Source organism: Galeopterus variegatus, unplaced genomic scaffold (genome assembly GCF_000696425.1).
Source record: "Galeopterus variegatus unplaced genomic scaffold, G_variegatus-3.0.2 Scaffold5400, whole genome shotgun sequence".
Classification (NCBI taxonomy): domain Eukaryota; kingdom Metazoa; phylum Chordata; class Mammalia; order Dermoptera; family Cynocephalidae; genus Galeopterus; species Galeopterus variegatus.
In genome coordinates, this window is record NW_007731511.1 from 137,700 (window position 1) to 157,007 (window position 19,308).

A 19,308-nucleotide genomic window follows, 5' to 3' on the forward strand; every position below is an offset into this window, starting at 1 on the left:
GGGACCGGCAACGGGATTGCAAACCTCGGCGTTGCTCCCGCACCTCGCTCAACCAGTGAGTGGGAACCGGTCTGTATGTGGGATCCGAACCCTCGGGCGGGAGCGCCGCCACGCTTCCCAAGCGGCGCACTATCCAGTGCGCCACCGGGCCGGCCCCCCGTGTGTTTGTTTTTATGTCAGTACCATGCTGTTTTGGTTAGTATAATTGGAGTTTTGTAGTATAATTGGAACCAAGTAGTGTATTTCCTCTGGCTTTATTTATTTATTTATTTATTTATTGCTCAGGATTGCTTTGGCTCTGCAGTGTCTTGTTACATATGAATGTTAGGATTTTTTTTTTTTTAATTTCTGTGAAGAATGTCATTGGTACTTTGGGGATTGCATAGAATCTGTAGATCACTTTGGGTAGTATGGACATTTTCAAAACGTTAATTCTTCCAATCTAAGAGCATGAAATGTCTTTCTATCTTTTTGTGTCCTCTTTAGTTTCTTTCAGCAGTGATTTGTAGTTCTCATTGTAAGGATCTTTCACTTGGTTAAATTTATTTCCAGGTATTTTATTTTTTTGGTAGCTGTTGTAAATGGGCTTGATTTCTTTTTCTGTTAGTTTGTTGTTGGAATAGAAAAATTCTACTGATTTTCATGTATTGATTTTGTATCCTGCAACTCTACTGAATATGTTTTTCAGCTCTAAGAGTTTTTTGGTGGAGTCTTTAGGTTTTTCTATGTATAGGATTATGTCATCTGCAAACAGAGTCAGTTTGACTTCATCTTTTCCAATCTGGATGCCCTTCATTTCTTTTTCTTGTCTGATTGTTCTGGCAAGTACTTCCAATACTATATTAAATAGGAGTGGTGAGAGTTGGTATCCTTGTCGTGTTCCTGTTCTTAAAGGAAAAGCTTTCAGCTTTTCCCTGTTCAGGATGATATTGGTGGTGGGTTTGTCATATATAGCTTGTATTGTGTTGAGATGCTTTTCTTCTATGTCTAATTTGTTCAGAGTCTTTGTTATGAAGGTATGTTGAGTCTTGTCATATGCTTTTTCTGTGTCTTTTGAGATGATCATATGGTTTTTTGACCTTGATTTTGTCAATGTGGTGTATCACATTTATTGATTTGTGTATGTTGAACTATCCTTGCATCCCTGAGATGAATCCCACTTGGTCATGATGTGTAATCTTTTTGATGTGCTGCTGTATTCTGTTTGCACATATATCTTTGAAGATTCTTATGTTCATCAAGGATATTGACCTGTAGTTTTCTTTCTTTGTTGTATCTTTGTCTGGTTTTGGTATCAGGCTGATGCTGGCCTCATAGACTGAGTTCAGGAGAATGGCCTCTGTTTCAATTTTTTGGAATAGTTTGAAAAGGATTGGTATTAATTTTTCCTTAAACATTTAGTAGAATTCAGTGGTGAAGCCGTCTGGTCCTGGTCTGTTTATTGGGAGACTGCTGATTACTGCTTCAGTCATGTTGCTTATTAATTAGCCTGTTCATGTTTTCTATTACCTTTTGATTCAGTCTTGGTAGTTTGTATATGTCTAGAAATTTATCATTTCCTCCACATTTTCAAATTTGTTGGCATATAGATGTTCATAATAGTCTCTAATGTTTCTTTGTGGTATTGGTTTCTGTAGTATTGGTTTAATGTCTCCTTTTTCATTTCTGATTTTTATGTGGGTTTTCTCTCTTCTTTTTTTAAACTAGCTAATGGCTTTTCTATTTTGTTTTTCCTCAAAAAAAAACCTTTTTGAAAAATAAAAAACTGTTAGCTTTATTTCAGTTCACCCCATCAGTTTTATTTTTTAATCTGCTTCACAAAATTTAAGTCTGAGAACACACTGCTTTATATATTTAAACTGTGTCTTAATTTTCTGAAAATTTTTGAAATCTGAAATAAAGTTTATAAATGAAATCAACATAATGTTTCTAACTCCAAAACACTTTTTATTTTAGATGAAGATAGGCTTTCTAGAAGAAAAAGTATTGTGGACACTGTGTCCATTCAGGTGGATATTTTACCGAACAGCATTCCTTCTGATGATGTGGTAAGTTGATAAAAGTTTATGGTAGAGTGCTGTCTTGAGATAGATATCATTTAAAAGAATTTTTTGCCCTCTACACTTTGGAACAGGAGAAAATACAACTCTAAATTATCCCCAAATCAACTAAATTGTTAGTAGAAATTAATCTGATTTAGCCTTGAACTTATAGTTTATTTTACTGAACTCATTTTAGCTGTTTACAAAGATACATAAACTTAACATTTTATGTTATGATATTGTTAGATTTCACATTGTAATTCATTATAATAAAAGATACTGTAAAACAATATTAAGTGAGATTCTTTTTTCCAATTAAGAAATGTTATACAAGGCCTGTTATTATATTATTAGGCCTTCTAGATTCTGGTTTTTTTTTTTTAGATTTATGAAACATAAGTTTACAGGAATAAATGGAACTATACACTCTCATGCAAGCCAAATGCTCACTGCCTTTAGAAATTTTTGAAACTTAACCTGTAAGGGAAAAATTTTTATCATGTTGGATAGTGAATATAATGAATTGAATGTAGCTGAAGCTGTGTCAGTGAACTATGTACTCTTTAAAGACTGTGGCTTATTTGATACATCACAGATTTAATGCTCTCCTCCTGTTTTAATAGAGCACAAGAGTATACCCTCCTGAGTTAATAGGAAGAAAAAGCAGCCAGTATTCCCTAGGACATACTCCACACAAATCAGCAGAGAATTTTTTGATAGTCAAGTAAAAATGCCGAAATGCCAGCATGTCAAGTCAGCCTTCATCTTGTGGTTTATCCATTGTTTGCCTTCCTAGGTATTATTTCTCGTTGGTACAATATAAATAATTAAAAGCATGTCCATATAAGAAAAGGGAAAGGAAGTTGTCTGAATTCATGCTTTCTCAGCCTCCTTTCTCCCCCACCCGCCATCCCTACCCCCCATCCCTATCAGTTAATTTGTCTTCAGTAATTAAAACTATCTGGTCACCAGGGTACAGCTGACTAACATATCTTCCATGCTTTTTAACTCCCCATAATGGAGAATTAATCAGTTTTGTTAAGAAATTATCAGCAAAGCATTAAGACTGGCTTCAAGTTTCTCACCAATTTAAAGCTTAAGAAAAATCATCTTCCTTAAATTTGTCTCTTTCATCAGAGCCTTTCTAATTTATATACTTATTACTAGTAAAGAGAGTATCTTGTTAGTTCTATCTTTTAATGAGTATGAATTTGTTGCTGTTACCTTTTGAGAGAAGAAATTCATCTAAAGCCTTATAGACTTAATTTTGTCAGGAGTGCAGTATATTTTATTGACTGGTATTTTTCTGTTCTTTTGTTAACTATTTTTATTTCTTTCAAAAATTTATAGCACTTGAAATTATTGCAAAGAATCAGTCTATTTTGACAAATTGAAAAATATTTTCATAAGGATTTAATGTGGGGGAAGATTCTTGACATGAATTTTACATTGAATGTCCACTAATATATTTAACTTTTTGTAGATCCTGTAATTTTCCATTTGCTGTACAGTCCTAAGTCAGATATGTCTCACACTAAGCATCTGAAAAGTTTAAGTACAGTTTAGTATCACATTTACTTGAGCACATTTGTGTTTTTGTCTCATTTACCATTGTGGAATCTGCTTTCGTATATTAGAAATGGTTGTTCTAATACCAGAAGACAGAATAATATTACCTTTTACCTTCTAGGCTAAAACTAATTAATTTCATAGCATGGACAGGAGAAATTCACATCAGTTAGATATACACCAGTTAATGGTGTAACAAAGTATCAAAAATGAGTAAGTATATTTGGTTACAATGAATCAGATAAGAAAATTGCTCATTAAAAATTGTTCTTTTATTTGATCAAAATTATTTGAAGTGTTACATACATAATCCTATTTTGTCCTCATATATATCTGCTTTTAGAGCTTAAAAGAGAAAAAACGTCAGTAGATTGTTTAGATGGAGACCAAAGCAAACTTCTGTTATCCCTAGACATAACTCAAATTGTTACTGTAGTCTGTTGAAGTACCTGGCCCACTTGAGGTATGTTCTAATACTTGTAATTCAAACCTTAGCCCATTGAGAATCACTTAGCGAACGTTTTCTAAAAATTGCCAGATATATAAAACATGTGTATGCATATACTATATACATGTGTATAAACACCCATATACAAGTTGTACTTCAACAAGTTCATGGAAAAATAAAATCAGAAGATAATATGCATCTTTCCATGAACTTTTTGGAGATTCCTCATATATATGAAGATACCTAAGATACCTAAATAAAATCAAGGTAGTCAAGAAGATAAATGACTAAAATAGAATAGAGATGTCTCTACCTCCTGAGGTAAAGTTATTAGTTTGACTAATAAGATAAAGCCCTGTAGGCATGATTCTTTGATGTCTTATCCATATAATGGATACCACTCAGTTCTTCTCTCCAAAAGGTAGTAGTAAATGCTTGATTATTCGGGAGCATAGATGGGATATTATAGATATTAAGTTTTCATTACATGTTAAATTTTCCTTTGTACAAAATTAAGTCACTGATTGGCTGCAAAGTATTGTTGTTTATTCTACACCAAACAACAGATCATTGTTTTGTACACATGTACTTCTGCCTTTTTCCCATATACAACTGGAGAAACCTATGTGTGCTACCATAAAGTTAATATTAGTCACAGTCTGCCATACTATTTGCTGTCAAATTATTGAGGTATCAGTGGAAGTGGCATGACAACTACTCTGATTGGAAACAGATGAATAGATTTTATGCAGGCTCAAGGGCATTATACAGACTAGGCTAGAGTTGTAGGTCATGTGCAAAGCAAAAGTCACAAATAGTAAACGGAATGTTGAAACTCCTTTAGGGTGGTGCCTTTGCACCATTTCGGTATAACTAGCACAACCAATTTTTCCTTTAGAGTTGAAACAGATTATAGTTTGGTTGTGCACCAAATAAAGTACGTAGGGTAGCTTATATTTAGCAGCTACATTATATGAAAATATGAATCATTAAATGCTAACATAAAGCGGTTGGTCTTTTTTTTTTTTTTTTAAAGGCACAAAGTGGAAGAGTGGGAGATAAGATTGGAGCCAAATTAGAGAAGGTTTTATCACCAGGCTGAGGCCTTTTATGTATTTTGGTAGGAAGTAGGGAAACACTGAAGTTCATTATGAGAGCTACGCTTTCATAAAAGGAATCTCATAAGTGTGACTAGGCTAAGTTGGAAAGAAGAGACTGGAGGTAGAGAGGCCAGTTAGTAGATCCTTGTAATAGTCCATGCTTGATATAACAAGGACCTAAGCTAGAGTAATCAGACTGGAGATGAGGAAGAAGGACAGGAAAGCAGGAGTATACAATTCTAGAGGAATAATGGATAAGACCAACACATGACTTAAAAGGATTTAGAGAAAAGAGGTAAAAAAAAAAAAAAAAAAGCAGAGACAGAATGATTTAGAGATTCTTGATGTTAGGAAACTATCGTAATTATCTGCATTAAAGAAAGCAAGAACAAATAGGGAAGAAGAGTTAGGAGGGTAAGGTACTTTAGCCTTTTGCTTATCCCAGGATTGAACAGGTAATATGTAAAAATTATACAATAAGAATGCCAGCCTTTTAACTTCTCCCATATTCTTTCTCCTATACTATAGTTGTTTCTCAAGAGTCTAAAGCTCTTAGCCAGTTCTAAGAACAGTAGCAGGTTGTTTTTTCATTGAAGTACTAGATTGCTTCTAGGTACAAATAATTGACCAGCTAGAGCCTAATCTTGTATGTCTGCTCCAAATATCTAGAACAAAGCAACTGAAGATTACCAAGTTTAATCTGACTTCAACTAGAAATATGAACCCTCAATAGAAAAACCGAGGTAGTGGAACTCTTGCTGCTTGATTTCCAGCTAAAGCCTTTGCATTACAGTGAAGCTAAGGTGCAGAGCATAAAGTCTTTTGCTTTTATTAGTCTTGCTGCCTTAGACTTAGCAAAAGAAGTCCATGTGCTAAATTTAGGGATGACCAGAGTCCCAGGCAAGTACTCATGTATCGTTTCTTAATTTTTATTCAGAGATACTATAGTAACCGGATTTATTATTACTTTTGAAAATGTGCTAAAATGACTTTTTTAATCATAAAACTTGGTGGTTGATCTTAGAAGATCCAGAATATGCTTATTTAAAGGTGTTGATTAATTATACACAATGAACACTTCCCAAAGTAGTGATTCTTACTTTTAAATCATTTAAAATCTTAGATTATTTCATTTTTGATTTGTATACTGTATATGGTACCAAAATTACAGAGGCCATATATATAGTATTTAGTTCTTATGTATCACATGGCTAAAAATTATATATATGTAATCTCAGCTCTATCTCATAGCATAGTTTACTTAAGAAGTATCGTTCAGTAGGTGGGATTCAAACCTTGTTGTACATCATGTTAACTGGAGATTTAGTTCTGTAATTCAAGAGTGATTGTATTGCCTAGGGGATGCTAATTCTGCCAATCTAGTGCTAATCTGTAGACTTGTTTTGGGGACTTGCTGTAGTAGGCCATTGTTATAACCAAAGAAAAAATGGAGATGTTTTGATACTGTGGTGTATAATCACAAATGAAGACAATGAAAAGAAGAAAAAAAATTGTATAACTTCTTAGATGACTTGTAACTAGATGAAGTACTATTTGTTGTTGACTTTCCTTAACTCTTTATTTTACTTAAAATCACTTTTGTCTAGGTTAGTAACACTGAAGAAATCACCTTTGAAGCACTGAAGAAAGCAATTGGTGAGCTATTTTGCACTTATTAGCTCTCCTAATATTTAACTCATCTTTATCTTGGTAGTTTTTTAGATACCAGAATAAGTAGAGGCAGCATGGCAAAAAACAAAACAAAACAAAAATTGTTGGTTTCTATATAAATACATCATTTATTTAGCTACAACTTTTAGGCTTTTAAAATTGTCTTATCTCATCATATCAGATCCTTTTTTTTTTTTTTTTTTTTTTGTGACCGGTAAGGGGATCGCAACCCTTGGCTTGGTGTCGTCCGCACCGTACTCAGCCAGTGAGCACACCGGCCATCCCTATATAGGACCCGAACCCACGGTGGGAGCGCCACTGCGCTCCCAGCGCCGCACTTTCCCGAGTGAGCCATGGGGTCGGCCCCAGATTTTAATTCATACAAAGTTATAGCATTAGTATAAAAAAGACATTTATTATTTTGCTGTCTCAAACTTTGGCCAGATCATATATTAAGATTAAAAAATAAAAATAAATCCCTTTTCAAATTATGGAAAAGACTAAGATGATATGGTTTCCAGTGACCCCATGGCTTGGTGTCGTCCGCACCGCACTCAGCCAGTGAGCACACCGGCCATCCCTATATAGGACCCGAACCCACGGTGGGAGCGCCACTGTGCTCCCAGCGCCGCACTTTCCCGAGTGAGCCATGGGGTCGGCCCCAGATTTTAATTCATACAAAGTTATAGCATTAGTATAAAAAAGACATTTATTATTTTGCTGTCTCAAACTTTGGCCAGATCATATATTAAGATTAAAAAATAAAAATAAATCCCTTTTCAAATTATGGAAAAGACTAAGATGATATGGTTTCCAGTGACCCCATCTGTATTTCTTGTTGTTGGTTTGTTTGTTTTTGTTTTTTGTTTTTGATGGCTGGCTGGTAAGGGGATCTGAACCCTTGACATTGCTGTTATAACACCATGCTCTAACCAATTGAGCCATGAGCTAACTAGCCAGCCTGCCCATCTGTATTTCTGTTATTCCACTTAGTATCAAAATTTAGCTTAGCAAATATTTTATTTAGTAGTACCTCATATGTGCAAGGGCTCACTTACAAATAAAAGAACTGTCCTTCAGGAAGGACCTTGAAGTTGTTTGACTTGTAGGAAGTTACCATTCTCCTGCCTTTTTTGGTGGTGGGTGGGGAGAGACAGAGATACTCTATGAAAGAGGGTTGTGTGCTATGTAGTTTTAACTGTTAGATTTAAAATTTTTTAGCCTTAAAAGACATTTAAAGAATATTATGCCTTTTGCTTTTTTTCTTATGAAAGTAGCCCTGTAAGTTATCCTTATTTTTGGTTGATAAATCATTAGCTATTTTAGTCATTGGCAGGGTTCTGTAAAATTCTATAGTCCTTTTAATGAGTCTTTATTATAAACATGTATATAGATACCAATGGAATGGAAGAACAGGAAAAGGAAAAGAGGCGTCTTGTGATAGAGAAATTCCAGAAAGCACCTTTTGAAGAAATAGCAGCACAGTGCGAATCCAAAGTGAGTGAACAAATGGCGACGAGGGTTGGGGTGGAGTGTGGTTTTGTGGAAATTATTTCTCAGTGATTGGCTGGTAAGTTCCAAGCTTAAGACTTGGAACAGAACACAAGGAAATGTATGAGACTGGGACTGAAAACTGAAGGCATACTTAGGAAGCCTAGATAATTTCTTTGTGTGAGTAAGCTGATGGAAATGGCAGATAGTAAACTAAATATTAATGATTTTTATTGCTTTGACACTTTTTTTTTGCAGTGGTTTCCAGTGATTTAGCTATGAGTACTTTGCTTTGTGTGTTTTTTGGTTTGTTTTTAGCAGTGAGACTAGGAAAGGAAAAAAAGAAAAAACAAATTCTAATAAATGAGACAGATCAGACCAAAACATTGAAGCATTCTGTACTGTCAGCTTAATAGTTACAGTTATGCTTTGTCCTTTAAATTACATTTGTATTATTATATATGGGTATTTTGAAAACAACAAAATCCTTTCTTAACATTTTTTTTTCTTTGCAGGCGAATTTGCTTCATGATAGACTTGCTCAAATACTGGAACTCACCATTCGGTAAGGTTTTTACTACAACAGCAATAATACAGCAAAAACAAAATAGAAACTGTTAGACCCTTGTTAATTTGTGGCTGATTATGTTGAAGTAATTGTGCTTTTCATTTAGGATAAACACACGATTATATAGGTGACCCTTTTCTTAGTAGTCACTCTGTTTGTTTGGTTGAGTCTTATACCATTACTTGTCCAGTTGTTGTCTAGCTTTCCTAGCTTCCTTTTTGAGATCAATCATTCCTTTATAATGGTCCCATAAGGACATCTGGATAATCTGGAAGACCCACATTCTAAAGTTACGTTTAATCAGGAAATTGTGTGGCTTCCAGTCAAGATGGCAGAGTAGACAGTTCCTAGCGTCGATCTTGCCCACAAATCAACCAATTTGCAACTATTAGAAAGCAACAACAGGAGGCCCGAGAGCCACACTGAAAGAGGCAGGAGCCGCATGCCTCGGGACGCCCAGCCCAGGCCAGTGCCTGCTGCCCAGAAAGGCCTGAGAGCTGCCGGGCCTACCTGCCCCAAGTCAGCCATGCTGGAACAGGCAGGAGCTATGGGACCTCCAGTCCAGGTCAGTCCCTGCCGCTTAGGCCCAAGAGCTACCAGGCCCACGCACCCTGAGTCAGCCACACCAGAACAGGCAGGTGCTGTGGGATCCCCAGCCCAGGACAGTGCCAACTGCCCAGAGAGGCCTGAGAGCCTCTGGGCCCATATGCCCCGAGTTAGCTGCACCAGAACAGGGAAGCACCCCCTGTCCAGGCGAGTCCCCACCGCCCAGAGAGGCCTGAGAGCTACTGGGTCCACACACCCCAACTCAGCTGCATCGGAGCAGGCAGGTGCAGTGGGACCCCCAGCCCAGGCCAGTACATGCCACCCAGAGAAGAGAAAGAGCCACCACGCCCACGCACCCTGAGTCAACTGCACCAGAACAGGCAAGCACCTTGGGACCCCCAGACCAGGCTAGTCCTTGCTGCCCAGAATTAGCAGTCCCTTCAGGATCCAGGCTAGACCTCAGGGTGGAACTAGTGGACCATGATACTCCCGGCCACAATGAGTAAACACCAAAGGAAAGATAACAGAAATATGAAAAATCAAGAAAATAAATCACCATCAAAGGAAAATAATAATTCTCAAGCTCTAGATCCTATAGAACAGGAAGTCCTTGAAATGACTGACAAGGAATTTAGAGCAACAATTCTAAGGAAACTAAGTGAGTTACAAGAAAACTCAGACAACACAATGAAATGAGAAAACATATACAGGACCTGAAAGAAGAAATGTACAAACAAATCAGTGCCCTGAAAAGGAATGTAGCAGAGTTTGTGTAGCTGAAGCATTCATTCAACAAAATAAAAAACACAGCAGAGACATACTCAGATGAATACTCAATGAACCAGCAGGCTAGAACAAGCAGAAGAAAGAATTTCTGACCTTGAAGACAGGCTGTCTGAATTCACACAGGCAGACCAGAAAAAAAGAAAAAAGAATTTTAAAAAATTGAAGAAAATCTAAGAGAGACAACAACATTATGCACTTAGATATCCAAATCATGGGTATTCCAGAAGGAGGAGAAAAAGGAAATGGCATTGAAATCATATTCAACAAAATAATGGTAGAAAACTTCCCAGGTATAGAGAAAGTCACAGATCTTCAGATTCAGGAGGCCCAAAGATCCCCAAACATATTCAGCCCAAAAAGGTCCTCTCCAAGGCATGATATAGTCACACTGGTAAAACTCAAAGACAAAGAGAATCTTAAAAGATGCAAGAGAGAAGCGGCAAGTCACCTGGAAGGGAGTCCCAATCAGACTCACATCAGACTTTTCATCAGAAACCCTAAAAGCCAGAAAAGAATGGGATGATATCTTCAAAATACTAAAGGACAAAAATAGCCAGCCAAGAATACTTTACCCAGCAAGGATATCTTTCCAAAGCAGGAGGCCCAAAGATCCCCAAACATATTCAGCCCAAAAAGGTCCTCTCCAAGGCATGATATAGTCACACTGGTAAAACTCAAAGACAAAGAGAATCTTAAAAGATGCAAGAGAGAAGCGGCAAGTCACCTGGAAGGGAGTCCCAATCAGACTAACATCAGACTTTTCATCAGAAACCCTAAAAGCCAGAAAAGAATGGGTTGATATCTTCAAAATACTAAAGGACAAAAATAGCCAGCCAAGAATACTTTACCCAGCAAGGATATCTTTCCAAAAAAAATCAATAGAGAAACAGAAGATCTAAACAATACTTTAGACCAATTGGACTTGGCAGATATCTACAGAACATTCCATCCAAGAACCTCAGAATATTCATTCTTTTCATCAGCACATGGAACATTCTACAGGATAGACCACATGTTAGGTCACAAAGCAAGTCTTACCAAATTCAAAAAAATTGTAATTATTCTATGTCTTTTTTCAGATCACAATGGATTAAAATTAGAAATCAGTAACAAATGAATCTCCGGAAACTATACAAACACATGGAAATTAAACAACAATCTACTTAATGACATATGGGTTCAAGAAGAAATTAAACAGGAAATCAAAAATTTTGAAACTAATGAAAATAATGATACATCATACCAAAACCTGTGGGATACTGCAAAAGCAGTACTAAGGGGAAATTTATCACATTAAATGCTTACTTCAGAAGAATGGAAAGATGGCAAATGAACAACCTAACACTTCATGTTAAAGACATAGAAAAACAAGAACAATCCAAATCCTAAGTTAGTAGATGGAAAGAAATAATTAAGATCAGAGCAGGACTAAATGAGATAGAAACCTGAAAAATGATACAAAAGATCAATGAAACAAAAAGTTGGTTTTTTGAAAAGATAAAAAAAATTGACAAACCTTTAGCAAGGCTAAGAAAAGAAGAGAGAAGACCCAAATAACAAAAATTAGAAATTAAAAAGGTGATATTAGAACTGATACCTCAGAAATACAAGGAATCATTAGAGATTACTATAAACAACTATATGCCAACAAATTTGAAAATCTGGAGGAAATGGATAAATTTCTGAACACATACAAACTACCAAAACTGAGGCAAGAAAATATAGAAAATCTGAACTGACCAATAACAATAAAACATTGAAGCTGTTATCAGAAGGCTCCCAACAAAGAAAAGCCTGGGACTGTACAGGTTCACTGCAGAATTCTACCAAACCTTCAAAGAGGAATTGATACCAGTTCTCTACAAACTATTCCAAAAGATCAAAACAGAGGCCATTCTCCCAAACTCATTCTATGAGGCAAATATCACCCTGATTCCAAAACCAGACAAAGATACATCAAAAACAGAAAGCTACATGACAGTACCTTTGGATATAGACACAGAAATCCTCAATAAAATACTAGCTAATAGAATATAACAACAAATACACAAAATCATACACCGTGATCAAGTGGGATTCATCCCAGTGATGCAAGGTTGATTCAACATAAGCAAATCAGGGGCTGCTGGCCTTTGGCTCACTTGGGAGAGTGTGATGCTTGCTGATAACACCAAGGCCATGGGTTCACATTTCTATATAGGGATGGCCAGTTCACTCTTGGGAGAGCGTGGTACAGACAACATATGCAGATCAATAAATGTGATACACCACATCAATAAAAGCAAAGACAAAAACCATGTGATCATCTCTGTGATCATCTCTGTAGATGCTGAAAAGGCATTTGACAAAATTCAACATTTGTTCATGAGAAAGATTCTCTACAAGTTAGGTATAGATGGAAAGTATCTCAACACAGTTAAAGCCATATATGATAAGCCCGCTGCCAATATCATCCTGAAGGATGATATTGATAAGAACAGGAACTAGACAAGGATGCCCATTCTCACCACTCCTATTCAACGTAGCGTTGGAAGTATTAGCCAGAGCAATCAGAGAAGAGAAGGAAATAAAGGGCATCCGATTTGGAAAAGATGAAGTCAAACTATCCCTGTTTGCAGATGATATGATCTTATATATTAAACAGCCTAAAACCTCTATAAAAAAATCTTTTAGAGTTGATAAATGATTTCAGCAAAGTTACAGGATACAAAATCAACACACAAAAATCAATAGCATTTCTATACTACAACAGTGAACATGCAGCAAAAGAAACCAAGAAAGCTAGCCCATTTACAATAGCCATCAAAAAAATAAAATACTTAGGAATAAATTTAACCAAGGATATGAAAAATCTCTTTGAAGAAAACTGTAAACCACTGTTGAAATTAAAGAGTACACAAGATGGAAAGATATACCATGCTGTTGGGTTGGAAGAGTTAACATTGTGAAAATGTCTGTATTGCCCAAAGTGAACTACAGACTTGATGCAATCCCCATCAAAATTCCAATGACATTTTTCTCAGAAATGGAAAAGGCTGTCCAGACATTTATATGGAATACCAAAAGACCGTGCATAGCCAAAGCAATCCTGAGCAAAAAAAAATAAAGCTGGAAGCATAACACTATCTGACTTTAAACTATACTACAAAGCTATAATAACCAAAACAGCATGGTACTGGCATAAAAACAGTCACACAGATCAATGGCATAGAATAGAGAACCCAGAAATCAACCCATACACCTACAGCCATCAGATCTTTGACAAAGGCACCATTCTACACACTGGGGAAGAGACTGCCTCTTCAGCAAATGGTGCTGGGAAAACTGGATAGTCATAAGCAGGAGAACGAAACTAGAACCGTAGCTCTCACCATATACCAAAATCAACTCAAAATGGATTAAAGAATTAAATATACATCTTGAAACAATAAAACTCCTTAAAGAAAACATAGGGGAAATACTCCAGGAAGTAGGAGTGGGTACAGACTTCATGAATATGACTCCCAAAGCACAGGCAACCAAGGAAAAATATAACCAATGTGATTATATCCAACAAAAAAGCTTCTGCACAGCAAAGGAAACAATCAACAGAGTACAAAACCAACAGAGCAGCAGAAAATATTTGGAAAATATACATCTGACAAAGGACTAATATCCAGAATATACAAGGAACTCAACTTTACAGCAAAAAAAAACAAATAAACCAATTAAAAAATGGGAAAGGAGCTGAATAGGCATTTCTCAAAGGAAGATATGTGAATGGCCAGCAGACACATGAAAAAATGCTCAACATGACTTCAGCATTCGGGAAATGCAAATGAAAACCACTTTGAGTTACCATCTCACTCCATTTAGGATGGCTAATATCCAAAAGCCTGAGAATGATAAATGCTGGGAGGTTGCAGAGAAAAAGAAACTCTCATAACACTGTTGGTGGGACTGCAAAATGGTGCAGCCTTTATGGAAAATTGTATGGAGGTTCGTCAAACAATTATAGATAGATCTACCATATGACCCAGCTATTCCACTGCTGGGAATATACCCAGAGGAGTGGAAATCATCATGTCAAAGGGTTACCTGTACTGTATTGTTTATTGCAGCACTATTTACAATAGCCAAGAGTTGGAACCAGCCCAAATGTCCATCATCAGAGGAGTGGATAAGGAAACTGTGGTATATCTACAGAATGGAATACTACTCTGCTCTAAAAAAGAATGAAATACTACCTTTTGCAACAAACATGGACTTAGAGAAAATATATTAAGTGAAACAAATTTCACAGCAACATGGATGGACTTAGAGAAAATTATATTAAGTGAAACAAGTGAGGCACAGAAAGAGAAATACCACATGTTCTCACTTATTTGTGGGAGCTAAAAATGAATGAATGAATGAATGAATGAGTGAAGGAGCTAAAAATGAATGAATGAATGAATGAATGAATAAACAAACAAATAAAGGGGAGGGAAGGGAAGAAGACACAACAATCACAACAATTCCTTGAACTTGTTAAGCCAAGTGAACAGATATGATGTAGTGGAGGGGAGAGGAGAGTGGGAGGTGAGAAAGAGGAATGTGTAAACGGACACAAAAATCAACTACAATCTATATTGGGAAGTTAAAATAAAATAAATTTTTTTGTGTGTCTTTTTTCTGTGACCAGTAAGGGGATTGCAACCCTTGGCTTGGTGTCTCCTGCATCGCGCTCAGCCAGTGAGTGCACCGGCCATCCCTATATAGGATCCAAACCCGTGGCGGGAGTGCCGTTGCACACCCAAGCGCCACACTCTCCCAAGTGCACCACGGGGCCAGCCCTAAAAATTTTGAAAATTCAAAAAAAAATGACCAGTGTAGTAAAACAATGTAATTTTACCTCTGAATTACTAAACTTACAAAAAACACCAGATCCAATAGGAACTTTCATGTTAATCTGCTTGTGGAGCAAAATCTTCGAATGTACAAGTTAAGGACTTCATGATAAGACTAAAGGGTACAGAACTATGCTATCTACCCTAAGTGAATCATTGTGCTGTACATGCATGTACTGAAGCAATATACTGTACCCCACAAATGTGTACATGGTAAAAAAAAAAATTAATTAAAAATAACATCACAACATGCATTAGCATGCATTTAGTGATTTCTTCCTTTTTTTTTTTTTTTTTTTGTCCTTTTTGAGACCGGGCGCACCGCGCTCAGCCAGTGAGTGCTGTGAGCGCACCGGTCATCCCTATATAGGATCCGAACCTGCAGCGGAAGCGCTGCTGTGCTCCCAGCGCTGCACTCTCCCAAGTGCACCACAGGCTCGGCCCTAGTGATTTCTTTTTAACCAATCCTACTTACCTCTTTTTTCCCTGGCTTGCTTACTCTCACTGTCACTTTCTCCTGTTAGCATTGCAGGCTAACCGCCTGGTAGAAGCTGAGAAGATTCAGTAGGCGGAAAATAAGACATAAGAATTTGCTGCTTGTTTTAGAAGGCATTATTTTCTAAAGCAAATTTGTTGGCTTTTGAGATATGCCTAGCATTCTGGCGCCTCCAGATGTATTGCTGCTAAACCTGCTTCCTGCTCTGTGCCCTAGGAGGTGATGCTACCAGTGGTGTTTGGGCCATGGGAGGAATTTTCAGGAGGTCAGAAGGTGAGAGAGAGAGAGCTCAGAGCATTTATTCTCCTGGCATTGCCTGTGTCCCTTTATATGAGGACACAGCCTTGTCCCTGACGTTGGCTCTGTCCAGGCTCTCTCCAGGTTCTAGTAACATGTCTCTTCCCTTCCTACTTCAGGACAAGGGGCAGTAAGGGCTTCCCACTGTTGCTAGTCCATGAGTGTTTCACCATCTCTTCTTCATTCCTGTTACCCTGGCAACACCCTTATAATATGTCCCTTCATTAAAGTTTCTTTTGTCACCCCGTTGAATGAACCATTTACCCACAGCTACCCTAATTCGTACAAGCTATTTTATTTATATTTTAAAAAACCATTTCCAAGGTCCTTTAGTGCCGTTTACTTTATTTTACCTTAACCTGTGACTGGCAGCCAGTTGTGATGCATTTTAGATCTACACTCCAGTTTGTGCCTTTAGCATCTATGGCTGCAATGAATGAAATGTAGTGATCTCAGGAAACACACTCACCAAAGTTAGCGGTACCTACTGTCTTATACCCGCCATTTACCCCATGAAAAGAGAGAACACTGGAAGCTGCAAAACAATTACCTGGCTTCTGTCTGGATACTGTGATTAAAAAAAAAAAAAAATCAGGTGCCTGCCTTCCACCTCAGAGACTCACCCAGCATTGAAAATATGTCTAGGTGGTTTTTGATGTTTTAAAATGCAATGCGCATTATTCCAAATGTAAGGAGATAATTTGGATAGGGTGAGTTTAATGAATATGCCTTGAGACTGATGTGTATGCAAGTCGGCAGGTCCCCTTGGAGGAATTCCTTCCAGAGTATCTGGTAAGGGAGCTCCCAGATGAGAGCAACACCTGAAAACTGCTGAGGCCTCTGCAGGCACCAGCTGGGTCAGCTGATTAGGAAGAAGCAGTAAAACAAGCACCCTTTCTCTGTGGAACATATTCCTACTGTGTAATTAAAGAGGTATAAATCTGTTTCTGAATGAGGCACAAAGGCATTTCCAAAGAAGCAGTAGAAACAACCATGATGTCAGTGAGCCCTATGACCATGCAAACTGAAGTTGTTTAGCTTCCATGCACCAATATGTCAAATTCAGCTTTGTCCTTGATATTCACACACATGCATAAATCATCACAGTCATTTCTTGATTTTTTTTTTGGGGGGGGGTGTTAGAATTTGCTGAAATGCTGGTGGATTATAAAGAGAATTTATAACAATGTTTTACTGTATTGTAGTGGGTTACTTGTCTCCCAATTCCTTTTTTATTTGTGTCCCTAATAAACAAAGGCACATAGAGGTTAGGTAACTTATCCAAGGTCACCTAGTTAAGAAGTAGTAGATCTGGGATAGCTGACATGATAGAGAGAAGCTAAACTGACTTCATTATGTACCTTGAGAGTTTTCAGTTGCTGTCTGATACATTTCCTCTTACTAATTTGCCTCACTCTAACCACCAGAGGAAAGGTTTTGTATTCTCCAGAAAGGAGACAAAACAAACAATATTATACTCATACCTCAGTCCCCACTCTTCTTTCATTCACTGTCACCTAAGTACAGTTAAAAAAAAATTACAAGAAATACAAAGGAACAATAAAATACAGTGAGAATAAATAGCCTCACAGATGACCCAGTTATTGAAATTAGTACACAAGGACCATAAAACAGTACACATACAAACACATCAATGAATTTACAGGAAAAGATATGTATTTTAAGAGAGAAATGTATATGTGGGGCTACTTATTCTCACTGTAGTTTTCTGTTTCTTTGCATTATTATAATTGCAAACTTTAACATTCATAAGAGTACTAAAACATAACTAATAAGAAAACAAAAATTCAGAAAGGTTATAGAAAATTTGAACAGTGTCAACCAACTTAAGTGACCTTTAGAGAACACAGTACTAAACAACTGTAGAATATAGATTCTTTTGATGTGTGAATACAACATTCACAAAAATAGAACAATTAGGACTATATAACAAGTGCAGGTAAACGTCAGGAGACTGGAATCATGTCAAGAGACTGGCCACAAAAGAAATTATAATTTATTGACCCTCATATCTAGAAAAATCCCAAATATTTGTAAATTAACAGATATATAAATAAGCCATGGGTCAAAGAAGAAATCATAAGAGGAATTAGAAAATATTTTAAGCTGAAAAGACATCAAAATTTTGTGGGATGCAACTAAAACAGTGTTTAGGAGGAAATTTATATCTTTAGATGCTTAATGTTTGCATAGAAGAAAGATCTAAAAGCAGTGATCTAATAATTATGTAATACACTAGAGAAAGAAGAACAACATAAAGCCAAATTAAGTAGATGGAAGGAAATAACAAAGAACAGAAATCAATGAAAGAGAAAACAAACAGTAGAAAAAAATAACAAAGCTAAAAGTTGGTTCTTTGAAAAAATTAGTAAAATTGATAAACTTCTAGTAAAAGAATCAAGGAAAAAAAAAGAGAAAAAACAAATTACCAATATCATAAATGAACGAGGGGCATCTCTAGATTATAAAGGAATTTTGTAAACAATTTTATGCCAGTAAATTTGACAATTATACTTACTGACTAGGGAAGCAAAAAGAAAAAAAAAAAAGAGACAATTTAGATGATATGGGCAATATCATTGAAAGGCACAATTTACTAAAGTTGACACAAGAAGTAAAATATCCAAATAACCTAATAAAGAAATAAATGTGTAATTTAAAAGCATCCTACAAGGAAGCGTATTTGGCTTCACTCTTTAATTTTATCAAACATTTAAGTAAGAAATAACACCAGTTTTATACATTTTCAGGAAATAGAGGAGGTCCAGAAATTTTCTAATTCATGAGGCCAGCATTACCTCAATACCAAAATGAGACAGAGCTATCCATTACAAGGAGAATAAAATTTTAGATGAATACTCCTCATAAATATTGTTACAAAAAATATTATTAAAATATTAGCAAGTGAATATGAATATAGTCACAAAAATCTTTATTAAAATACTAGCAAATCTATAAAACTGATGACATGACTTAAGTAAATGGGGTACTATGAGGAAAGCAAGATCAGTTTGGCATTAGAAAATCGGTCAGTCAGCATAATTCACCATATTAACATAATAGAGCAAAGTTGCATGATCACCCCAGGAATTGCAGAAAAAAGCATTTGTTAAAACTTAACATTCATATAAGACAAAAATTCTCAGAAAATTAGGAATAGAAGAACCCAATCTGATGAAGAGTAATGACGAAAAATCTACTACTATTATTTACGTGTAATGGTGAAAGTCTGATGCTTTTCACCTAATATTGGGAACAAGACAAGGATGTCCACTGTCACCATTGGTGTTCATCATTGTATTAGAAGTCCTAGCAGTAAGGTAAGAAAAAGAAATAAAAATGTAAAGTTCGAAAAGGAGGAAATCCGAGGGTACTTCAAAAAGTTTGTGGAAAGATTCCTATTAT

The 19,308-nt window shown here is 36.3% G+C and overlaps 1 protein-coding gene across 1 annotated transcript in view; it reads left to right on the plus strand.

The window, feature by feature from the left end:
• EFR3A (EFR3 homolog A (S. cerevisiae)) overlaps window positions 1-8,919 on the plus strand; it is a 105,260-nt gene extending 96,341 nt beyond the window's left edge. The window contains 4 exon segments of the mRNA XM_008589364.1: window positions 1,957-2,048; window positions 6,767-6,815; window positions 8,224-8,327; window positions 8,837-8,919. Coding sequence (XP_008587586.1) covers window positions 1,957-2,048; window positions 6,767-6,815; window positions 8,224-8,327; window positions 8,837-8,890 — 299 coding nt within the window. The 3' untranslated portion in view covers window positions 8,891-8,919.
• The last annotated feature ends 10,389 nt before the right edge of the window (window positions 8,920-19,308 follow it).